The 20,725-nt window shown below is 36.2% G+C and overlaps 3 protein-coding genes across 3 annotated transcripts; 1 reads left to right on the top strand and 2 right to left on the bottom strand.

The window, feature by feature from the left end:
• Positions 1 to 110: 110 nt before the first annotated feature.
• LOC137736708 (endo-1,3;1,4-beta-D-glucanase-like) lies at positions 111 to 3,189 on the bottom strand. The gene is made up of 7 exons (XM_068475945.1): positions 2,912 to 3,189; positions 2,322 to 2,343; positions 1,708 to 1,837; positions 1,306 to 1,396; positions 1,026 to 1,115; positions 781 to 881; positions 111 to 486 (listed from the first exon to the last, which is right to left on the bottom strand). Exons 1-7 carry the CDS (start codon positions 3,057 to 3,059, stop codon positions 346 to 348), a joined length of 723 nt encoding a protein of 240 aa, XP_068332046.1. The 5' UTR covers positions 3,060 to 3,189; the 3' UTR covers positions 111 to 345.
• Positions 3,190 to 9,055: 5,866 nt separating this feature from the next.
• LOC137736162 (uncharacterized mitochondrial protein AtMg00810-like) lies at positions 9,056 to 9,709 on the top strand. Its single transcript, XM_068475486.1, has one exon. It carries the CDS (start codon positions 9,056 to 9,058, stop codon positions 9,707 to 9,709), a length of 654 nt encoding a protein of 217 aa, XP_068331587.1.
• Positions 9,710 to 16,471: 6,762 nt separating this feature from the next.
• On the bottom strand, positions 16,472 to 19,622 carry LOC137737011 (endo-1,3;1,4-beta-D-glucanase-like). The gene is made up of 7 exons (XM_068476353.1): positions 19,403 to 19,622; positions 18,855 to 18,876; positions 18,025 to 18,154; positions 17,665 to 17,755; positions 17,388 to 17,477; positions 17,115 to 17,215; positions 16,472 to 16,820 (listed from the first exon to the last, which is right to left on the bottom strand). Exons 1-7 carry the CDS (start codon positions 19,548 to 19,550, stop codon positions 16,680 to 16,682), a joined length of 723 nt encoding a protein of 240 aa, XP_068332454.1. The 5' UTR covers positions 19,551 to 19,622; the 3' UTR covers positions 16,472 to 16,679.
• Positions 19,623 to 20,725: the final 1,103 nt, after the last annotated feature.

Below are 20,725 nucleotides of genomic sequence, written 5' to 3'. Positions count from 1 at the left end.
TATCTAGAAAATATCTCTCGTATTATAGAAAACCGTTTAACGTGTGGTTTTGTTCCGATAATTAGTTTAAAATAACAAAAAAAAATTACTTTATGATGCACTAATCAACATCATCAAACGTGTGAACATGAATTATACCACTCAGCAAATTCCAAACCTTTAAAGAACCACATTGTTCTCAAACCTCTACTCTTCCAAGCGACAAATTTACACACAAATATTGGCATATAAAATTGCAGACATTGTTCTGATTCATAGTAAATAGAATGCAGTTGGTACGATAAGGTTCAAATTATTCTTGTCATTCACAGAAAATAGAACGCTTCACAGTAATGACGATACCATTCACTTGACATGGTTCAAGAACCACTCCAATAAGTCTTGATGAGCCTCCTCGGCAGCCTTACAAGCTGCTTCATCTTCATCGTTGTACCTAGTGGTCCACCCGTGTTCCACTTTTGGAAATATCTTCACACGGCTTTTGATCTGTGATTCCATAAACCAAACTGTCATTCCAAATACATAAACGCGAAACGTTGAAGAAATAGAGCCACATTAAGAAGGTAGAATATCTACGCATAATATATGAGCCCTTGAACACCTTTGGTTTTGTAAGGGCAAGTTCGACCTATAATCCGTGACATATTTCTACCAATAACCCATGACAGAATGAGAACGACTAAACCCGAAGTCATCTCAAGGGCTATAAGGATGTCCATGATTAAAATCAACAACTACATTGAAATCATTGAAAAGTGTTTGGATCAAGATATTTCCTACCTCAGGTTTTGCAGCTAAAGCCTCCTCAAATTGTTTCACGACTTCAGGTGGAGACATATTATCAATCTCAGCACCAAGTATTTGAGTGGGAACCTTAACCGCTGCAATTTAGTTCCGGGAATAAATCAATAAACTCAGGCCGAACGGATTTTATTTTTCTATTTACACTTTCTTAGCGTAAATGATAGAAAACTTAGGTATGTGTTCGTTTAAATATTTCTTGAAATTAAACAGTGAAATCGTACCCTTGATATCATCCAGAGTGACAAATGAAGGATGACACATAGCAGCAGCTTGGATAAAGTCATGCTTTGAAAGTTCAACGACAACCTTGGCTGAAAACAGCACAAATGATTTAATGTCAACGGAAGCATCCCATCGGTTGAACTAATAAATTAAGGATGACAAGCAATACGAAAAGAAACAAAAATTGTGGAAATACAAGACATTCGATTAAACTGAAAAAGCAACTAATAAATTATAGAATAAAGAGAAGAATCCACCAGAAGGGGAAAATGAGCTCACCCCCATAACAGAATCCTACAGCACCGACTGCAGAAATACCTTTACTTTTTACAGCTTCAAGTACTTGTTTTGCATCTTCTAATGCTTTGTCCTGTTTAGAAGCGAAACATTTTAACAATACTTGCACAATCAACAGTTCGGATATAAAACACCACAAAATCAGGTATTTTTTCGTGTCAGAGGTGGAAACGATCGTATAAACTTTAAGAACAACATCAATAATTGGACCTCCAAGCTGAAGCTACACGCATCTTCAACTTAAAACTGCCCCAAAACGAGAATTACACAAAAGCCTCATAACATTTTATGTGAATTTAAGAATCAAAAAGGGATACTTGTAAAAGTATTTCAATTATAAATCAGTAAACAATTTCTTGATCTCTGCATGATAAGAGAACCAACCGTTCCATGATGTTTTATCCAGCCAGGGAAAGCGGCAAATCCCTCCTCTCCGAGTACAAAAGGGTCTCCGTAAAAGAAGTCAGGGACCACAACAAAAAAGCCACCAGCTGCAAGTTTGTCTGCCAGCTTCCTTCAAAACAGTAGGTGGCATTAGTTGAAGGGTACATAAGATTATGAGAACACGCAAATGATATAGTGATTGATCAAGTGAATAACACAACTGTGCTTCGATTTTTTTTTTAATGATGTTGGAAACTAGAAGGATAAACTATCCCAGTCTATCTTTCTAGATCGCATAGACTCGGATCAAAATACAGGAGGTGATCTTCTAAGCATAAGGAAATACCATTTTCAAAAGTAGGGAGCTCGACAGTTGCTACGTCCGATATATATGATCTTAAACTAATGGTTGTAACTACTTGAAAATTTAGTTGCAGGTAACCTATTACAATCTTTCTGATTCTTTCCCTTAACGACAAGTAATTATTTCAAAGTGTCCACCAAGACATCAAGCAGGTTCAAATTCACGAAAATTGCAATTCAGAGAACTAATCCATCACACCGTGCAACATAAATAAAGGAGCTGTAGCAAAACAGATATGCAACAGTCATACCTCAAGTTTGGAGCATCATATCCTGCACAGAACAATAAACATGTTAAATTAACAGTGATGTGCTGATACAACGTCATAGACTCATACGAAGCAATTTTACAGTACTGATCGAAAATCAGTTATTTCACCCGAACGGGGAAGGAACAGAAACAGGAGAAAGAAACACAATAAAGGGCAAACAAACTATGCTATGATATGACATACGGTTACAAAGATCCTCCTTATTATGACTGAGGCTAGATTATCATCAGTCAACCAAAACATATTTATAGCACCTATTAACATTTTCTTCCAAACTATGATATTTTCCACTGAGCGGGGTATTTCGGCTAAACTATACAATAGGCCTGCCATAATAATTAAGTATCAAACTCTAATATTGCTAGACTGTAGTATTAGTGACATAGCACGAATTAACATAAACACCCTAAAAATCTATACCCTTTAAACAAGAATCACATACAGACCAATCAAAACACAATAAAGAAACTAAACCCATGCCATAAAATGGAAAGAAAAAAAAATTGCAGAAAATACTGAACCAAATTAAAAAGCAGAGATTTTTGAAGTGGTGGGAGTTGGGAAAGTACCAAAAATATCAGAGACGAGAAGAACGGCGACCTTGGAGTCAGGGGAGCCGACCAGATAGGTGTCGAGACCGCTTAACTTCTCAACGTGACCGGAGCCACTCGATGGGTTCAGGGTTGGTGGGTGGGAGCAGCACTGAGGGCCTGACATTTTTGTTTTTTTTTTTGTTTTTCTCTGAAACAAACACAGAGTCTGCTAATCTAATCCGGCCAAATGGTTCATAAGGTGGTTAGGAACAGATGGTGTGAGACAACGGGAGGCAGATTGTCTGCCCTCTATTTGGGTCTCCTTCTTATCCCTTCGTGGCTTAACCGTGAAGGGATGGGAAGGGCACCCAAACATGAGGGCACACAATCTGCCTCTGAGACAAAGAGTTGAGTTGACTCGTTGACTAGTTGATTACAAAGAAAGGTTAGGATTTAGGGAGGGAAAGGAACCCTAATCTTATATTCTCACCTGTTGTAGGCATATTTGATTGAACTAATCTAAGGGATTAGAGAGAGAGGGGCCGGCGGTAGCTAGAGAGAAGAGAGCGTGATTTAATTGTGAGGTGTTTGTATCAAATCATTGTGTTTTTATTTATAGTAGTAGGATATGAAAAAACCTTATCATTTTAGGATTACAACTCTTAATGAGTAATCAACTCCTAATAAGAATATAAAAGATATTCCTAAATTTACTAGGATTTACACAATCACATTACTATTCTAAATATCACTGCAACATCACCCATATTTTAATACTAATTTTTATCCTTTTGTAAGATTATTTCTTATATACTAAAACTCAAACATGGTGGGTACTGTGGATGACCAGTCCGAGTAGAGAGTTGAGGGTCTGCCACGTGGCAGGTAGTGAGAGGAGGAGAAGTTTAGAAAATCTGAAAAGGGGATTCTAATTGGGTGGATAGGGGACCAAAATGCAAATTTCATAAAACTCTAGGGGAAAAATTATGAAAGTACAATTATTTGGGGGTGGGGTTTAACATGTGATTTAAAATACATGTTGGATTGTTTATGAAATGCGAGGGCTAGTAGTGGACTGTTAACCCATTGTCATGGGGATTTGTTTGTTTCGATATTGTTTCATTTCTCGCTTTGTTGACCCGTTCTAAATTTAGTACTTGTGCTTTGTTTCATTTCATTCAGCCTTTGTAAATTGAGCACTTGATTCATGTTTTGTTTCTTCGAGTCGTTGTTAAGTTCTTGGACTTCTGCTCGGTTTCGTTGAGTGGTCTGAAATTAGGTTCCGTTGAGTGGTCCAGTTCCTTGCTCTGTCTAAATTCCGTTGAGTGGTCCGGTTCCTTGCTCTGTCTAAATTCCTTTGAGTGGTCCGGAATCCCTCGAGCTCTGCGATTCTGTAGACTGGTTCGGAAATGTATCATGCCTTGGATTTCGTTGAGTGGTCTGATATCCATTGTACTCTGCGATTCTGTTGAGTGGTCTGGAATCATATCCACTCGGATTTCGTTGAGAGGTTTGGAATCCCTTCTACTTTGCGATTCCGTTGAGTGGTCCAAAATCGTATCTTGGTTTGGATTCTGTTGAGTGGTCCAGAATCTCGTTTGGTATTTTGGTTCCGTTAAGTGGTCCGGAACCCAATATTGTTGGATTTCGTTGAGTGGTCACATTCTTCAGAGATGTAGGCTTTGAGCGAACTGTGTCGCTCTAGCCCTACATTTTGGTGTATTGCATATGTTATTGATTGATGTGATTGTAGAACGGTGTTGGAAAGCACATGTGTGTGTGAATGGTATGATGACAACTCTTGTTTGGATTATGGTTGATGTGTAGTGTGGTACCCTATATTTTTCACTAGGAAGTATTTTATGAAAAGTTTAGAGTTTAACAAATGATGAATTCCGAATGGCTTGATCCCTATTTAGGGTACATAAGTAGTCTAACGAGAAGGTTAGATGCAGCTAATCCGAATCATGAGTTGTACTTTGTCCATATCTCGGAGACTGAGTATGTTAGATATACAAGTACTTGGTGACGTCACGTGTCGATCCTGAACATACGTTGGGATCAGGGCGTGACAAAATGTAACATGAACAAGTAGTTTGCTGATAGAAAACCAGCAAGCAACTGTGTAGTAGAGACATGGTTTGAAGGATTGAATATCAATTACGCCTATTCGAATTCCAATTGGAAGCAAACTAGGAAAGAAAGAACAACAATCATGCAAAAACAGAAGAAAGAAAGAACCGAAATTGGGGAACAAGTAAATAGTTGATCAATTAATCAAACTTATGCACAGCACCCACAAAGCCAAAAGGAAAATTAAAATGTCAAAACTGATTCCTCCATCAATTAATCAAACATATGTAATGGGGTCTAGGGGTATTCAATCAAAATTTTAAGTGATTATCTGAAATTCAATGTGTATTCAATCATGATTTTGCCTCTCAAATCCCATTTTTTCATCGACATGTAGGGTGAATTCCAAGGTTCCTTATTCCGGTTGTAAAGCGGAAGAGGAGGGAGAATGGGCACAGCCCCAGCAGAAGCCCGCGTTTTCGACCCGAATCATGGAGACCTCCACCAGGTTTTCGAGCTCAAGGGGAGGAAGGGAAAGTTTTCAGGTGAAAAAAGGCGATATATGGTCTCAAGTAGTCTCCTCGGGCTTGGTTCGAGATATGAAGTTTGGTTATGACGAAGATCGATGGGTTTCAAGAGAAGCAATGCTGATCATTCCGTGTTCATAAAAAGGAGAAAAGAGGAAACTACTGTTCTCCTAGTGTACTCAGTTTAGAACTCTAAATTAACCAAATTTATATATTAGTAAGAACTGCATCCCTTAATTATGTGCGAGGAATTTCCCTCTGGAAGCAGGCTAGTCCCCGAAAATGCTCGTTAAAGTTGGGGCTAAAAATCTTTCTTGAGATAGTTTATTAAAATCCTTATAAATCTGAATGTATTCAATTACGATTTTAAAGAAATTTATAACATTCTAGGTATATTCAATTATAATTTGATTTTAAAGAATTTCAAAAAGTTGAGGAATTAGAGAGATTTTGTAATGTATTTTAAGCATCCACAAATCTCATCTCTTTCCATAAGATTTCGAGGGAATTGAATCAAAATTTGACATGGAATCTCTACAAATCAACCTATAAAAATCTATGGATTTATAAATCCATTGAAATCTCTCCAATTCCCAATTGAATACACCCCCAAAGTGTTAAAGATTTTAGAAAGAGGAGTCAGCAGCCCGTTGCTGACACACCGTAAAACCGATAGTAAGATACATACAACCTCGATATAATTAGAAGTAAAACCCCTCAACATATGTAGGTTAGATTAATTTTATCAATTATCCGACATGCGATTCTTGCACCCATTAATTCACACAAGCTAAAAACCAGTACCCATTAAGCTAAAAACACACACAGACAACTCAAACTCACAAACTCAAATCATAAACAGAACAAAAAACGCAAACTTTTGAAACAAGTAAAAAAGAAAGACTTGGAGTGGTGGGTAGAGTACCAAAAGCGTCATGGACGATAAGAACTGAAAGCTTGGAGTCAGGGAGCCAGTGACCTAGGAATCGAACCCGCCCAGCTTTATGACATGGCCGGAACCGCTGGACGGGTTCACGGCTGGTGGGTTTGAGCAGCACTCAGAGCTTGCCATGATTTCTCTCTTCTTCTTTTTTCTTCTCTGAATTCACAAACACAAACACGCTTTGTCAGTGTTTGATTGAGCTAGCACAGCTTTACAGAGGGGAAATAATTCTCTGGTAAGTAAAAAATTTGGGAATTTGGACATGGTCAACAGATTCATCGGAATTTAATATTTGTTAATTTATTCAAAGCAGTACAACAGGACAGTTGACTGACTTGTGCATATTGAGCAGTTACATTTCTCAACTATTCAGAAAATCTGTCGTATTACAGAAAATCGCTTAATGTGTGGTTTTGTTCTGATAATTAGCTTAAAATAGCAAAATTTATTTATTTTATGATGCCCTAATCAACATAATTAAAGGTATGAGCATGAATTATACCACTCACCAAATTCCAAACTTTAAAGCACCATATTATTCTCAAACCTCTAGTCTTCCAAGCGACAAATTTTACATACAAATATTTGCACATAAAAATATAGGCATTATTCTGGTCCATAGTAAATAGGTTGCAGTTGATACGATACAATAAGGTTCAAATTATTCTAATATATCAGAAAATGGGCGTTTTGATGATTATTATCACCAAGCATTGGGGAAAGGCATTGTTCCTGTCCAAACAAAAAGGGGAGTCAAATATATCCGTGATGTTTTGCTTGTTCCAAATATAGCTCAAAATTTATTAAGTGTTGGGCAACTTATGCGAAATGGCTACAAAGCTGTTTTCAAAGATGTGGATTGCACTATTTATGACAAGAAGGATAATGAGCAGCTCATTGCATCAGTTCTGATGGAGACAAATCAAACTTGTCCCCTTTCAATGCGTTGTGGAAATGAAGTTTTTTTGAAGGTTGATGTTGTGCAAGCAGCACCGTAATTCACTCCCAAGTCACAACACGTGGAGAACAAAGGCACCGCTGGAACTTGTGCATACCGATATTTGTGGCAAAATGCCAACTTCTTCCTTAAGCCAGCACAGGTACTTTCTTATGTTCATTGATGATTTTTTGAGGATGACATGGGTTTACTTTTTGAAGGAGAGATCAGAAACTTTCACTATCTTCAAACAATTCAAAGCTTTAGTAGAAAAGCTAAGTTGTTGCAGCATCAAAATCGTTCGACGTGACAGAGGATGCGAATATACCTCTCATGAATTTGAAGACTACTGCAAAGATGAAGCCATTTGGAAGCAATTGACAGCATGGTATAGTCCCCAGCAAAATGGGATTGCCAAAAGAAAGAACCAAACAATCGTGGAGATGGCTAGATCCAGGATGAATGAGAAAGGGCTACCAAAAAGTTTTTGGGCAGAAGCTGTGTATACCGCAGTATACATTCTTAATAGATGTCTAACCAAAGTCGTAAAGAACAAAACTCCATTTGAAGCTTGGAGCGGATTCAAACCTTCAGTGAGTCATTTCAAAATTTTTGGCTGCATTTGTTATGCTCATATTCCTGCTGAAAAGAGAACTAAGCTTGATGAAAAAAGAAGTTCAAATGATGCTAGAAGAAGTTCAAATGATGCTAGAAGCAGTTCGAATGCAGAACCTGTTTCTCCAAACTACTGTTCATCAGAAAGTCCTCCATTAAGAACTCGGAGTTTGCAAGAAGTGTACGAGATTTGCAATTTCGTTGGTGTAGAGCCGGAAAGCTTTGAAGACGCACAAAACCATGAAATATGGGTGAAAGCCATGAAGGAGGAGATGAGAATGATCGTGAAAAATCAAACATGGGAGCTGGTTGATTATCCACAAGATGGAGATGTCATAGACGTGAAGTGGATTTTCAAGAAGAAATTCAATCAAGATGGGAGCATTCAAAAGCACAAAGCTAGGATCGTGGCAAGAGGCTTTACTTAAAAGCCAGGTATTGATTTTTCTGAAACCTTTGCTCCAGTTGCACGGTTGGAAACTATTAGAACTTTGATTGCTCTTGCTGCTCAAAATAATTGGTTGATTTATCAACTTAATGTGAATTCTGCATTTTTTAATGGAGTGTTGAAAAAAGAAGTTTACGTTAAACAACCCCTAGGTTTCGTGCTTGAAGGGGGAGAAGACAAAGTTTACAAGCTAAAAAATGTCCTTTACGGGTTAAAGCAAGCACCTCGAACATGGTATGCTGAAATTGATAAGTATTTTGCCAAGCCGAAAAGAGCCAAAGTGAGCCTACACTCTATGTTTTGAAGAGAGGAGCTTCCATTCTCATTGTTTCCTTATATATGGATGACTTAGTCTTCACTGGAAATAGTCAAAGTTTATTACAGCAGTTCAAGAAAGATACGATGAGCACCTATGAGATGAGTGATCTGGGTTTGCTTCATTATTTCTTGGGAATTGAAGGGGGAGAAGACAAAGTTTACAAGCTAAAAAAGGCCCTTTACGGGTTATAGCAAGCACCTCAAACGTGGTATGCTGAAATTGATAAGTATTTTACCAAGCGTGGTTTTGAAAATAGCCAAAGTGAGCCTACACTATGTTTTGAAGAGAGGAGCTTCCATTCTCATTGTTTCCTTATATATGGATGACTTAGTCTTCACTGGAAATGATCCAAGTTTGTTACAGCAGTTCAAGAAAGATATGATGAGCACCTATGAGATGAGTGATCTGGGTTTGCTTCATTATTTCTTGGGAATTGAAGTTTCTCAAACCAAAAATGGGATATTTATTTCTCAAAAGAAATATGCAGAAAATCTGCTCAAGAAGTTCAATTTGTCTAATTGCAAAACAGTAGCTACTCCTTTGATGTCGAATGAAAAGATGAAGAAATGTAATGGTGCAAAGAATGCTGATGCCACAAAGTATCAAAGTTTGATCGGTAGTCTTTTATATCTCACTGCCACTAGGCCGGATATCATGTTTGCTTCAAGTATGTTTTCAAGATACATGGAGGAACCAAGTCAACTTCACTTTGGTGCCGGAAAAAGAGTGTTAAGGTATGTGCAGGGCACGGTTGACTATGCAATTATATACAAGGATGAAGCACGAAGTTCAAGGCTCATCGGGTACACCGATAGTGATTGGGTTGGATGTCTTGATGATATGAAAAGTACATCGGCCTACGTTTTCTATCTTGGCTCAAGGATATGTTCTTGGCGTACGAAGAAACAAAGTGTGGTGGCACAATCATCTGCCGAAGCAGAGTATGTGGCAGCAGCAAAAGCAGCATCTTAAGCCGTATGGCTTCAAAGAATTCTTGAAGATATCAAAGAAAAGCGAGAAGGAGGCACTGTATTGTACTATGACAACAAATCAGCCATTGCAATTGGAAAAAATCCAGTCAATCATGATCGTACAAGCACATGGCAGTCAAATATCATTTTGTCAGAAAAGCTGTTGAGAAGAAAGAAATTCAGTTTAAATATTGCCGAACGGATGAGCAGCTAGCGGACTTACTCACCAAGGCACTTCCGAAAGAAAAGTTTTGCTACCTCAGAGAGCTCATTGGAGTTGTGAAGAAAGTGCATTAAGGGGGAGTGTTGGAATTAATGCACTATCCTAAATGCTAAGACTCTAGACATTCCCAAGAACAATTATTCTAGAGTGATTGTATTAGAGTTCCTAGCCTATGTCTGTTAAGTTATCTAGGAAGAACTCTCTAGTACTTTGTATTCTCTTTATATAGCCTTTGGCATATCATTTTGTATCAAGAGAGTTACAATAAGAAGTAATACAAGAGCTCTGCTGTAGCAACTCAGATTTCCCATAAACTTGTTAAGTATTTCCATCCCTCTACACTTCCTACATGCCAAGCTGAAGTGAAAATGTTTCCCAAGTTCTAAGTAAATTCACAAATCACATACATACATATACTTGTGAAAGGACTTATATTACAAACAACCAAAATATTTAGAGATATGCATCAAAACAAAATAACCAACCGGTGCATGAGCTTTCCTCCAAACGAGAATAGAGGCATGGTCCCCATTAAAAGGGTCTCCGTTGAAGAAGTCTGGGAGCACAACAATGTGTTGTGCTAGGATAGCACCAAACCAATTAGAACCAACTCAAGCTAACCCACAGATAATATATCAAATGAAATGTAAGAACAAAATAAAAAAGACACTAAGATTTTAATGAGGTTTCTTAACAGTCAGTGTAACTAAAGTACATCATCGAAGCAGTAGGACCTCATCCAATACTCCACTATCAACCAAATGGGAGTTTACAAAATGTTGGCAATCTCACAACCCAAACCCCAATACACCCAAAAACTCTTACTCACAAAAGAAACAAATAGAGAAAAAAAATATAGTGAATAATTTATTCTTTATACAAAGCTCAAAACTATTACAACAAATATAACTTTAATTGAGTGAGTGCTAACCAAATGAGATGAGCACACTTTCTTCTTCTCTCCAAAAAGGGGGCTGCGACACTCTTTTTTCGTTCTTTTTCTGCTGCTCTGCTGCTGCAATTCTGCTCAAACAAAAGGTAGCAGATGCTGCCAATTAAAACCCAAGGCCACCTCACGTGGCTCTCACATGGGCTAAATAAGGGCCCATTCAATTGGGCTGCTGGGAAACATAAAGGCCCGCTGAAAGTCGGCCACATGTTTAACACAATGAACCCAGCAGCTGCAATTTTGTCTACAAACTTCCTTTTGAAGAGAAGGGCATGTCGTATTAGTTAAACGTATATGACAATGTGACAATCTTGCAAAATTAATAGTGATATAGGTGAAAACCACAACCGTTCTTCAAAACAACAACTTCTGGTGTTGGAAACTAGAAGGGCCGACCAACTATCATTTACAATTGTACAGAGCTGACGCTAAAAAATGGAAATGAGAAGAGAAGAGTAGTTAAACATATATGACAATCTTACGAAATTAATAGTTATACAAGTGAAAACCACAACCGTTCTTCAAAACAAGAACTTATGGTGTTGGAAACTAGAAGGACCAACTATCATTTATAATTGTACGGAGTTGATACTAAAAATACAGGTGGGGATTTTGAAAGCGTCACGAAAAGGGCATCAGAACAGGTATTTGATGTAAAATCTGATACAAAATGCAGTTACATTAGACCTATTATAGCCTTTTTTTTCCCCTTGAGGATTAATGTAACTTTGTGTATTTAATTTCAATAGTGTTCTCCAAGTCATCCAAGAAAAAGCGACTCGAAGAACTTATCTGCCAATCTATTCAAAACAAATGAATTAGCTGTAGAAAACAGATGTGGGAATGAGTCATACCTTGCCATTGGAGCTTCATACCCTGCATGGCCAAACAAAATGTAACATTAACAGGTGGTTTTCTGATAGAACAGCAATGCTATCAACTGTATAGCAGAGACATGGTTTGAAGGATCGAATATCGATTACGCAATTCGAATTCCCAATTGGAAGAAAACTGGGAAAGAAAGAACAACAATCATGCAAAAACAGAAGAAAGAAAGAAAAGAAATTGGGGAACAAGTAAATAGTTGATCAATTAATCAAACATATGCACAAAGCCAAAAGGAAAAGGAAAATGTCAAAACTGATTCCTCCATCAATTAATCAAACATATACAAGTGACAAAGATTTTAGATAGACGAGCCAGTAGCCCATTACTAACACACCATAACACAGATAGTAAGATACATACGACCTCAATATAATTAAAAGTAGAACCAGTCAACATATATCAGTTATCCGATGTGAGATCTTGCACCCATTAATTCACACAAGCTAAAAACCAGTACCCATTAAGCTAAAAACACACACAGACAACTGAAACTCACAAACTCAAATCATAAGCTGAACAAAAAGCGGAAACTTTGGATACAAGTAAAAAAAGAAAGACTTTTGGAGTGCCAGTGGTGGGTAAAGTACCAAAAGCATCATGGACGAGAAGAACGGAAAGCTTGGAGCCAGGGGAGCCAGTGACATAGGTATCGAAACCACCGAGCTTTTCGACGGGCCGGAGCCGCTGGACGGGTTCAGGGCTGGTGGATTTGAGCAACACTCAGAGCTTGCCATGACTTCTTTCTTTTTTTCTCTTATTAATTCACAAACGCAAACACACTCTAGTATTTATCAAATATAGCCAAATATTAGTCTTTAATTTTAAAAATGTCAATTTCTTATAAAATTTTTCAAATATATCCAAAATTTTACTTAAATAGACACAAATACTCTAAAATTTTTAAATCAAATAAACTAAAAAAATCAAAACCCTATATGATACATTTGTGACGTCAAAACCTAAGAAATAGTGGAGACATACTGAAGGCATCGTTGTTGGTTGTGTAGCCCTAAACGATGGTATAGATGGTTAATTTTTTTCATTTTTCCTCATCTATGATTTCTTTTTATTTTTTTAATGCATTCCATGTTTCAATCGGTATCTTTTTTTGGTTCTTTAGTTTCGCTGATTTTGGGAGAAATAGAAAATACTTAAATGTGTTTTCGTGGTTCTTTGCTATCGGTTTGTATGTGTTTGGGTACATTTTTATTTGTTCTCAAGTGTTTATGCAATGTAGTTTTTATGTAAATTGTCTAATCTCTACTAATTAATAAAACACCCATTATCAACCAACATCCTATGAAATTACCAGTTTAACCCTTTAATTAAAACAGAACATGAATAAGAAATGTGAGGCAGAAATATAATTTTATGCAACCAAATTTTGCTATTTTTCTTTTTTCAAAGCCTCCCTTACATGTAATCCTAACATATCTCTAATTAAAAAAAAAAAAAAAAATTCACACTCCCACATTCTCTATCACTCTCTTCCTCTCTCCTTCTATTTCAAAAACAAAAATAAAAAATTTTCTCACACACTTTGTGTGTGCCCATATGCCAGTGTGTAACTTTAACATCATTGCTTATGTAGTTTTTATCCAAATTGCTTCTGTATTTGAACATAATTGCTTCCGTAGTTTTTATGCAAATTGCCTTTGTAGTTATGCAGCATACCAGTATCCACTTCTCTTACAAATCATTTGTCTGCAAATTGCTTTTGTGTGTAAAGAATTATCCTACCACCAATTATGCAAATGACACATGATAGGAGGGAAAAAAAAAAAAAAAAATCCCATCACGTGAAGAAGAAAAATTGACTCGAAAGTGTTCAAATGACCATTATATATATATATATATATATATATATATGTTTTATGTTAATTCCTAGCTAGCTGGATAAGAACAAGAAATCTGGCCAAGTAAGATGTTGGTACCCCTTTGGTCTTTGTTTGACCAGGAAAATAAAAAAATGAGAAAAATATTGGTGGGAGCAACATTTGTGACATCCCACATCGCCCAGGGGAGCGATCCTTATATGTATATTCTTATCCCTACCTAGCACGAGGACTTTTGGGAGCTTACTGGTTTCGGGTTCCGTAGGAACTCCGAAGTTAAGCGAGAAGGGGGCTAGAGCAATCTGAGTTCCTAAAAACAAAACTGTGAGGGAAAGGTAAGTTCAAAGCGGATAATATCGTGCTACAGTGGTGGAGCGGGCCCGGTAAGTGATCCGTCCCGGGCGGGGATGTGACAATTTGGTATCAGAGCCTAACTCTGGCCGCGTGTGTGCCGACGAGGACGTCGGGCCCCTAAGGGGGGTGGATTGTGACATCCCACATCGCCCAGGGGAGCGATCCTTATATGTATATTCTCATCCCTACCTAGCACGAGGCCTTTTGGGAGCTTACTGGCTTCGGGTTCCGTAGAAACTCCGAAGTTAAGCGAGAAGGGGGTTAGAGCAATCCCATGATGGGTGACCCACTGGGAAGTTGCTCGTGAGTTCCTAAAAACAAAACCGTGAGGGAATGGTAACCCCAAAGCGAACAATATCGTGCTACGGTGGTGGAGCAGGCCCAGGAAGTGATCCGCCCCGGGCCGGGATGTGACAACATTTTATTACAGTACAAGAAAGTTTTTAATCAACAACTATTCAGATATATTGAGAGTATTTGTGTCTATTTAAATGAGATTTTAGAAACAATTAAAAGCTTTTATAAAAAATGACATTTTTGAAATTAAGAGTGAATTTTTTACTATTATTGATGAATTTCCAACACACTCTGTCAGTGTTTGATTGAGCTAGGACAGTTAAGGCTATATTTAAAGAGGGAAAATAATTCTTTGGTAAATAAAAAATAAGGAAATTTCGGAATTTGATATTTGTTATTTATTCAAGGGAGTTTCATGAAAAGGACTTAGGTTAAGTTTATTTTAACCAAAAATCAGATTATAATTTTATTTAATAAAAAAATCTTTAAATTTTAATGAAAAAGACACAATTGTAATAAATAAAAAGAAAAAGAATACTTGACGCGCCAGACTCGCGCTTCTATAACAAACATTATTTATGAAACTGAAAGATATTACATTATTTATTGATCTACTTTCATAAATAGTGTCTAGTTCTTGGTCCACTTTCATATATAATGCCTAGTACTTGGTCATGTTTCATAAATAGTGCTTAGTTACTTGGTCTAGTTTCATAAATAGTGTATAATAATTGGTACAATTTCATAAATAGTGGTCTTGTTTCATAAATATTGCCTAGTTATTAGTTCACCTTCATATATAGTGCCTAGTTCTTGATCATGTTTCATAAATAGTGTCTAATTCTTGATCCAATTTCATAAATAGTGTATGTTTATTGGCCCAGTTTCATAAATAGTGTCTACTTATTAGTCAAGTTTTATAAATAATGTCTCATTCTTGGTTCAGATTCTTAAGGTTTGAAACTTAGAACCTGTTTGGTCCTGTAAAAGCATCAATTGCGCCGAAAACAATGAGCCTAGAAGTGATCATTTAAATCAAAACCTTGAGAAGATTATGTTCTCAGTAATTATATTTAAAATTTTTTTTTAATTACCATATTAAAATTCCCTCACATTTTTTACATACCTACAATAATTAAACGTAGCTCTCCATCCAATTTCTTGAGCTTGGGTGTCATCTTGAAGAAATTTTTCCTTGTGCGCGTAACATAAGTGGTACATCACGTGTTATTATGTAGTTAGTGAGAAATTTTATTTTTTATGTTATTAGCACAAAAATCTTACCACTTATATAAAGATATATTTAATATAGTATTTTAAATATATTAAAAAAAATCTCTCGTTATCTTGATTACTATTAGAAAACAACACTATAAAAATAAAACTGGGAGGAGAAAATGGCAAGTGATGTGCAAGGCAGACAAATGAACATAGGAAATAGAGTGAGTGAAGAGTTAAAAAAACAAAAGAAATAGATGTAGTGATTAAAAAAAAACAAAAGAAATGGTTCTAATGATTTAAAAAATACAAGAGAAATGCGAGTGATGATTAAAAAAGCAAGAAGTTGCAATGGGTTGTTTTGTCAAATCCCCCGACGTGGTTTCCACCAAAGAAAACATTGGGCACAGTGCACTGGTCGGTCCACTCACGCGCGTATGGGAAGTTTGTTTTTGTTTTTTTTTTTTAATTTTTCTTATCTTTATTATTAAATAAAATTATTAAATTCTTTTTTTTTTTAATTTAAAATTTTTAAATTTTTTTCATTAGTTTTTTTTTATTCAATTCTTTATTTGTGAGATGATGGGAGTAATGACCTAATTTTTTCATTAGTTTTTTTTTATTCAATTCTTTATTTGTGAGATGATGGGAGGAATGACCTAATTTTTTTTATTAGTTTTTTTTTATTCAATTCTTTATTTGTGAGATGACGGGAGGAATGACCTAAGCTTAATGCTAAAAGTTCAGGAGAACAACTAATAGCTGCACTAGTCCAAGAGTCCAGGGCCATGGCACACCAAACCCAGTACACTGAGACAGTCGACTAACTTGTATTGTTGCGTGCTAATTAATTACTCGTATTTCGCAATTATTTAGAAAAGAATTTTGTATTACGGAAAATCACGTAACGTGGGGTTTTATTTTGATAATTGGTTTAAAATAATAAAATTTATTTATTTATGATACATTAATCAATATCATCAAACGTTTGAATATGAATTATACCGCTCAGCAAATTCCAAACCTTAAAGCATCACATTATTCTCAAACATGTACTCTTCCAAGCGATAAATTTTACATACAAATATTGGCACTTAAAAGTGCAGGCATTGTTCTTATTCATAATAAATAGAATGCGGTTGGTACGATAGGGTTCAAATTATTCTTGTTATTACAATAGAACGTTTCACAGTAATGACGGTACCATTCACTTGACATAGTTTTGGAGCCACTCCAACAAGTCTTGATGAGCCTCCTCAGCAGCCTTACAAGCTGCTTCATCTTCATCGTTGTACCTAGTGGTCCACCCGTGTTCCACTTTTGGAAATATCTTCACATGGCTTTTGATCTGTGATTCCATAAACCAAACTGTCATTGCAAATACATAAACGCGAGACGTTGAAGAAATAGAGCCACATTAAGAAGGTAGAATATCTAAGCATAATATATAAGCCCTTGAACACCTTTGGTTTTGTAAGGGCAAGTTCGACCTATAATCCGTGACATATTTCTACCAATAACCCATGACAGAATGAGAACGACTAAACCCGAGGTCATCTCAAGGGCTATAAGGATGTCCATGATTAAAATCAACAACTACATTGAAATCATTGAAAAGTGTTTGGATCAAGATATTTCCTACCTCAGGTTTTGCAGCTAAAGCCTCCTCAAATTGTTTCACGACTTCAGGTGGAGACAAATGATCAATCTCAGCGCCAAGTATTTGAGTGGGAACCTTAACCGCTGCAATTTAGCCCCAGGAATTTATCAATAAACACAGACCGAACCGTTTTTTATTTTTTCAATCTACACTTTCTTAGGGTAAATATTAGAAAACGTAGGTATGTGTTCGTTTAAATTGACACCTACACTAATTAGCTAAATATTTCTTGAAAATTAAATAGGGAAATCGTACCCTTGAAATCATCCACAGTGACAAATGCAGGATGACACATAGAAGCAGCTTGGATTAAGTCATGCTTTGAAAGTTCAACCACAACCTTGGCTGAAAACAGCACAAATGATTCAACGTCAACCGAAACATTTTCCCATAGGTTGAACTACTAAATTACGGCTGAGAAGAAATCCGAAACGAAACCAAAATTTAGAAATACGAGACATTCTATTAAACTGAAAAAGGAACTAAAAAACTATCAAGAGAAGAATCCATCAGGAGGGGAAAATGAGCTCACCCCCGAAACAGAGTCCTACAGCACCAACTGCAGAAATACCTTTACTTTTTAAAGCTTCAAGTAATGGTTTTGTATCTTCGAATGCTTTGTCCTGTTTAGAAGAGCGAAACATTTAACAATACTTCCACAATCAACAGTTGAGGTGGAAAAAAATCATATAAACTTTGAAAACATCAACAGTAATTCGACTTCCAAGCTGAAGCCACACGCATCTTCAACTTAAAACAGCCTCAAAACAAGAATTTCACATTATCTTAAACATTTTATGCGAATTCAAGAATCACGAAGGGATACTTGTAAAAGAATTCAATTATAATTAAAGGAACAATTTCTTGATCTCTACATGATAAGAGAACCAACCGGTTCATGATGTTTTAGCCAGCCAGGGAGAGCGTCAAATCCCTCCTCTCCGAGTTCAAAAGGGTCTCCGTAAAAGAAGTCAGGGACCACAACAAAAAAGCCAGCATCTGCAAATTTGTCTGCCAGCTTCCTTCAAAACAGAAGGCAGGTGGTGTTAGTTGAAGGGTACATGAGATTATGAAAACACGCAAATGATATTGTGATTGATCAAGTGACTAACACAACTGTGCTTCGAAATTTTTTTATTTTTTTTATTTTTTTTTATGATGTTGAGAACTAGAAGGATAATCTATCTTTCTAGACTAGAAGGGGCCTTTAAGCCATACAAAAATAATTAAACAAAGTAATTGCAATTTATTGAATGGGAGAAAAATTAAAGGTTTTGTTTTTTGTATTGGAATGAAAAATTTTAATCAAATAAGAGTAGTAGAGCTTAAATTTTTAGTATTGAAATGATTAATATATCATAAGAACAAAACTTGTTTATGAGCTTTGATAAATAAAAGATTAACACGTTAGATTCGAACAAAAATTTTTAGTCAAGACTTAAAACCCGATCTTGTTCTAGACCGTCTTAGTCTTGTTTTACCCCTTGTTTTATATTAACTGTCCAAAACAGTGGATATGGTTTTTATATGGTAAAACATAAGGCTAATTATTACAAAAAAAAATAAGTGGGTTTGGTTTTAATATGGTAAACAGAAGGCAAATTATGAAGGTTTTTTTTTTTTTCTTCAGTTCTCTGAAATGCAATTCAGAGAACTAATCCATCACACCGTTGCAACACAGACAAAGTAGCTGTAGAAAAACGGATATGCAACAAGTCATACCTCAATTTTGGAGCATCATATCCTGCACAAACAATAAACATGTTAAAATAACAAGTGGTTTGCTGATACAACGTCATAGACTCAGGAAGCAATTTTATACAACTGATCGAAAATCAGTTATTTCCCGCGATCGGGGAAGGAACAGAAACAGACGAAAGAAACACACAAAAAGGCAAACAAACTATGCTCTCATATGACATACAGTTACAAATATCCTCAGTCAACCAAAACAAACTATGCTCTGATATGACCTAAGTGAACACAGCTGAGGCTAGATTATCATCAGTCAACCAAAACATATTTATAGCACCTATTAACATAATAGTTAAGTATCAAACTTGTCTAGTAAATATACTGTAGTATCGGTGACATAACACCAATTATACACTCCAAAAATCTATACCCTATAAATAAAAACCATACACAGGCCAATCAAAACGCAATAAATAAACATAACCCATGTCAGAAAATGAAAAAAAAAATTGCAGAAATTACTGAACCAAATTAAAAAGCAGAGATTTTTGAAGTTGTGGGAGTTGAGAAAGAACCAAAAATATCAGAGAGGAGAAGAACGGCGAGCTTGGAGTCAGGGGAGCCGACAAGATAGGTGTCGAGACCGCCGAACTTCTCGACGTGGCCGGAGCCACTCGATGGGTTCAGGGTTGGTGGGTGGGAGCAGCACTGAGGGCCTGACATTTTTGTTTTTGCTTCTCTGAAACAAGCACACAGTCTGCTTATGTAATCAAATAATTGAGAGTTTAGTTGAGTTGAGTTGACTCGTTAACTAATTGATTAGAAGGAAAGGTTAGGATTGGGAGAGGGAGAGGAACTCTAGTTAACATGCATTAAACATTGACCCTCCTTCTTTTCAATAATTACGATCCGATTTTACTCAAATTTAGAGAGTGGCTATAATATTACATTCACCTTATTCCCACAACCACAACTATGGAATCGCATCCAAACTTGACAGCTTTTGATGACTCTGACAAATGGACTACCAACACCATGACTTTGACAAATGAACTCCCAAACCAACGCCACTGAATAAGATTTACAATTTCATTGTAACACAAACATCTGTTAGTATCAAATTAAACTTTAAACATCAATTTGTTGTAGATTTACCAATTAGTACTATAGAATGACAATATTTTTTATATTCTTAATCGAAGATCTTAAATTTAGCTCATATAAATGATGAGAAAGTATTGTATTTATAGGCTTTAATATCAAAATGGTTCATGTGTTTTAACCTAACGGTCAATCTGGTCCCCGTTCTTTCAATTTGACCAAATTGGTCCCCTCCATTAGCTAATTTTCCATTAAAAGACTGTTAAATTGAGATAAAAATATAATTCAACGGTAAACCCATTAATGCGCATGAGATCAGATGATCGACAACGACACTTCAAAAATATTTCACGCTAGATAGTCTTGAGGACATCTTATTGTTGAATTGCAAATCGGATAATGTTAGGGAGATCAAAATTTTAAACTAAATTTTGTAAATTAAATGATTGGATTGTTGATGATTAGATATTAACATGCTTATTTTTTATTAGTGACACATCATTTAGTTTAAAATTTTAGTTTGCCTAATAATATTTAGGACAATTATCTTGGAAAATAAACCAAGGATTTGAAAGATCACAGTCCTCTTGCGTTGCGTTCTGCCACTCTCCATCGCAAGGGTAATTGTGCCGAGGTCGAGTCTTTGAGTTTGAAAGGCTTTTGAGAATTTTTTGCTAACAGTTTGTTGACACCTTGTTCACTTTCTGTAGTAGTGGAACTATATTTGTTCTCATTCGCATAAATTTGATCTCATGTACATCCTGTCTGCACAAAGAAATCAAAGACGTGATATATAA

The sequence above is a fragment of the Pyrus communis genome, chromosome 6 (genome assembly GCF_963583255.1).
Source record: "Pyrus communis chromosome 6, drPyrComm1.1, whole genome shotgun sequence".
Lineage (NCBI taxonomy): Eukaryota > Viridiplantae > Streptophyta > Magnoliopsida > Rosales > Rosaceae > Pyrus > Pyrus communis.
Note: the sequence above shows the minus strand (reverse complement) of the source record. Positions and strands in the feature narration are given on the sequence as shown.

Coding starts and splice junctions, on each gene's coding strand:
- LOC137737011 (XM_068476353.1), bottom strand. CDS start 19,550: ATGTCAGGCCCTCAGTGCTGCTCCCACCCACCAACCCTGAACCCATCG. Junction 17,216..17,387: donor CACTGTGGATGATTTCAAGG/GTACGATTTCCC, acceptor GCTAAATTGCAG/CGGTTAAGGTTCCCACTCAA. Junction 16,821..17,114: donor CTTTAGCTGCAAAACCTGAG/GTAGGAAATATC, acceptor ATGGAATCACAG/ATCAAAAGCCATGTGAAGAT.
- LOC137736162 (XM_068475486.1), top strand. CDS start 9,056: ATGGATGACTTAGTCTTCACTGGAAATGATCCAAGTTTGTTACAGCAG.
- LOC137736708 (XM_068475945.1), bottom strand. CDS start 3,059: ATGTCAGGCCCTCAGTGCTGCTCCCACCCACCAACCCTGAACCCATCG. Junction 2,344..2,911: donor TCTCGTCTCTGATATTTTTG/GTACTTTCCCAA, acceptor TGTTCTGTGCAG/GATATGATGCTCCAAACTTG. Junction 1,116..1,305: donor TGTAGGATTCTGTTATGGGG/GTGAGCTCATTT, acceptor TGCTGTTTTCAG/CCAAGGTTGTCGTTGAACTT.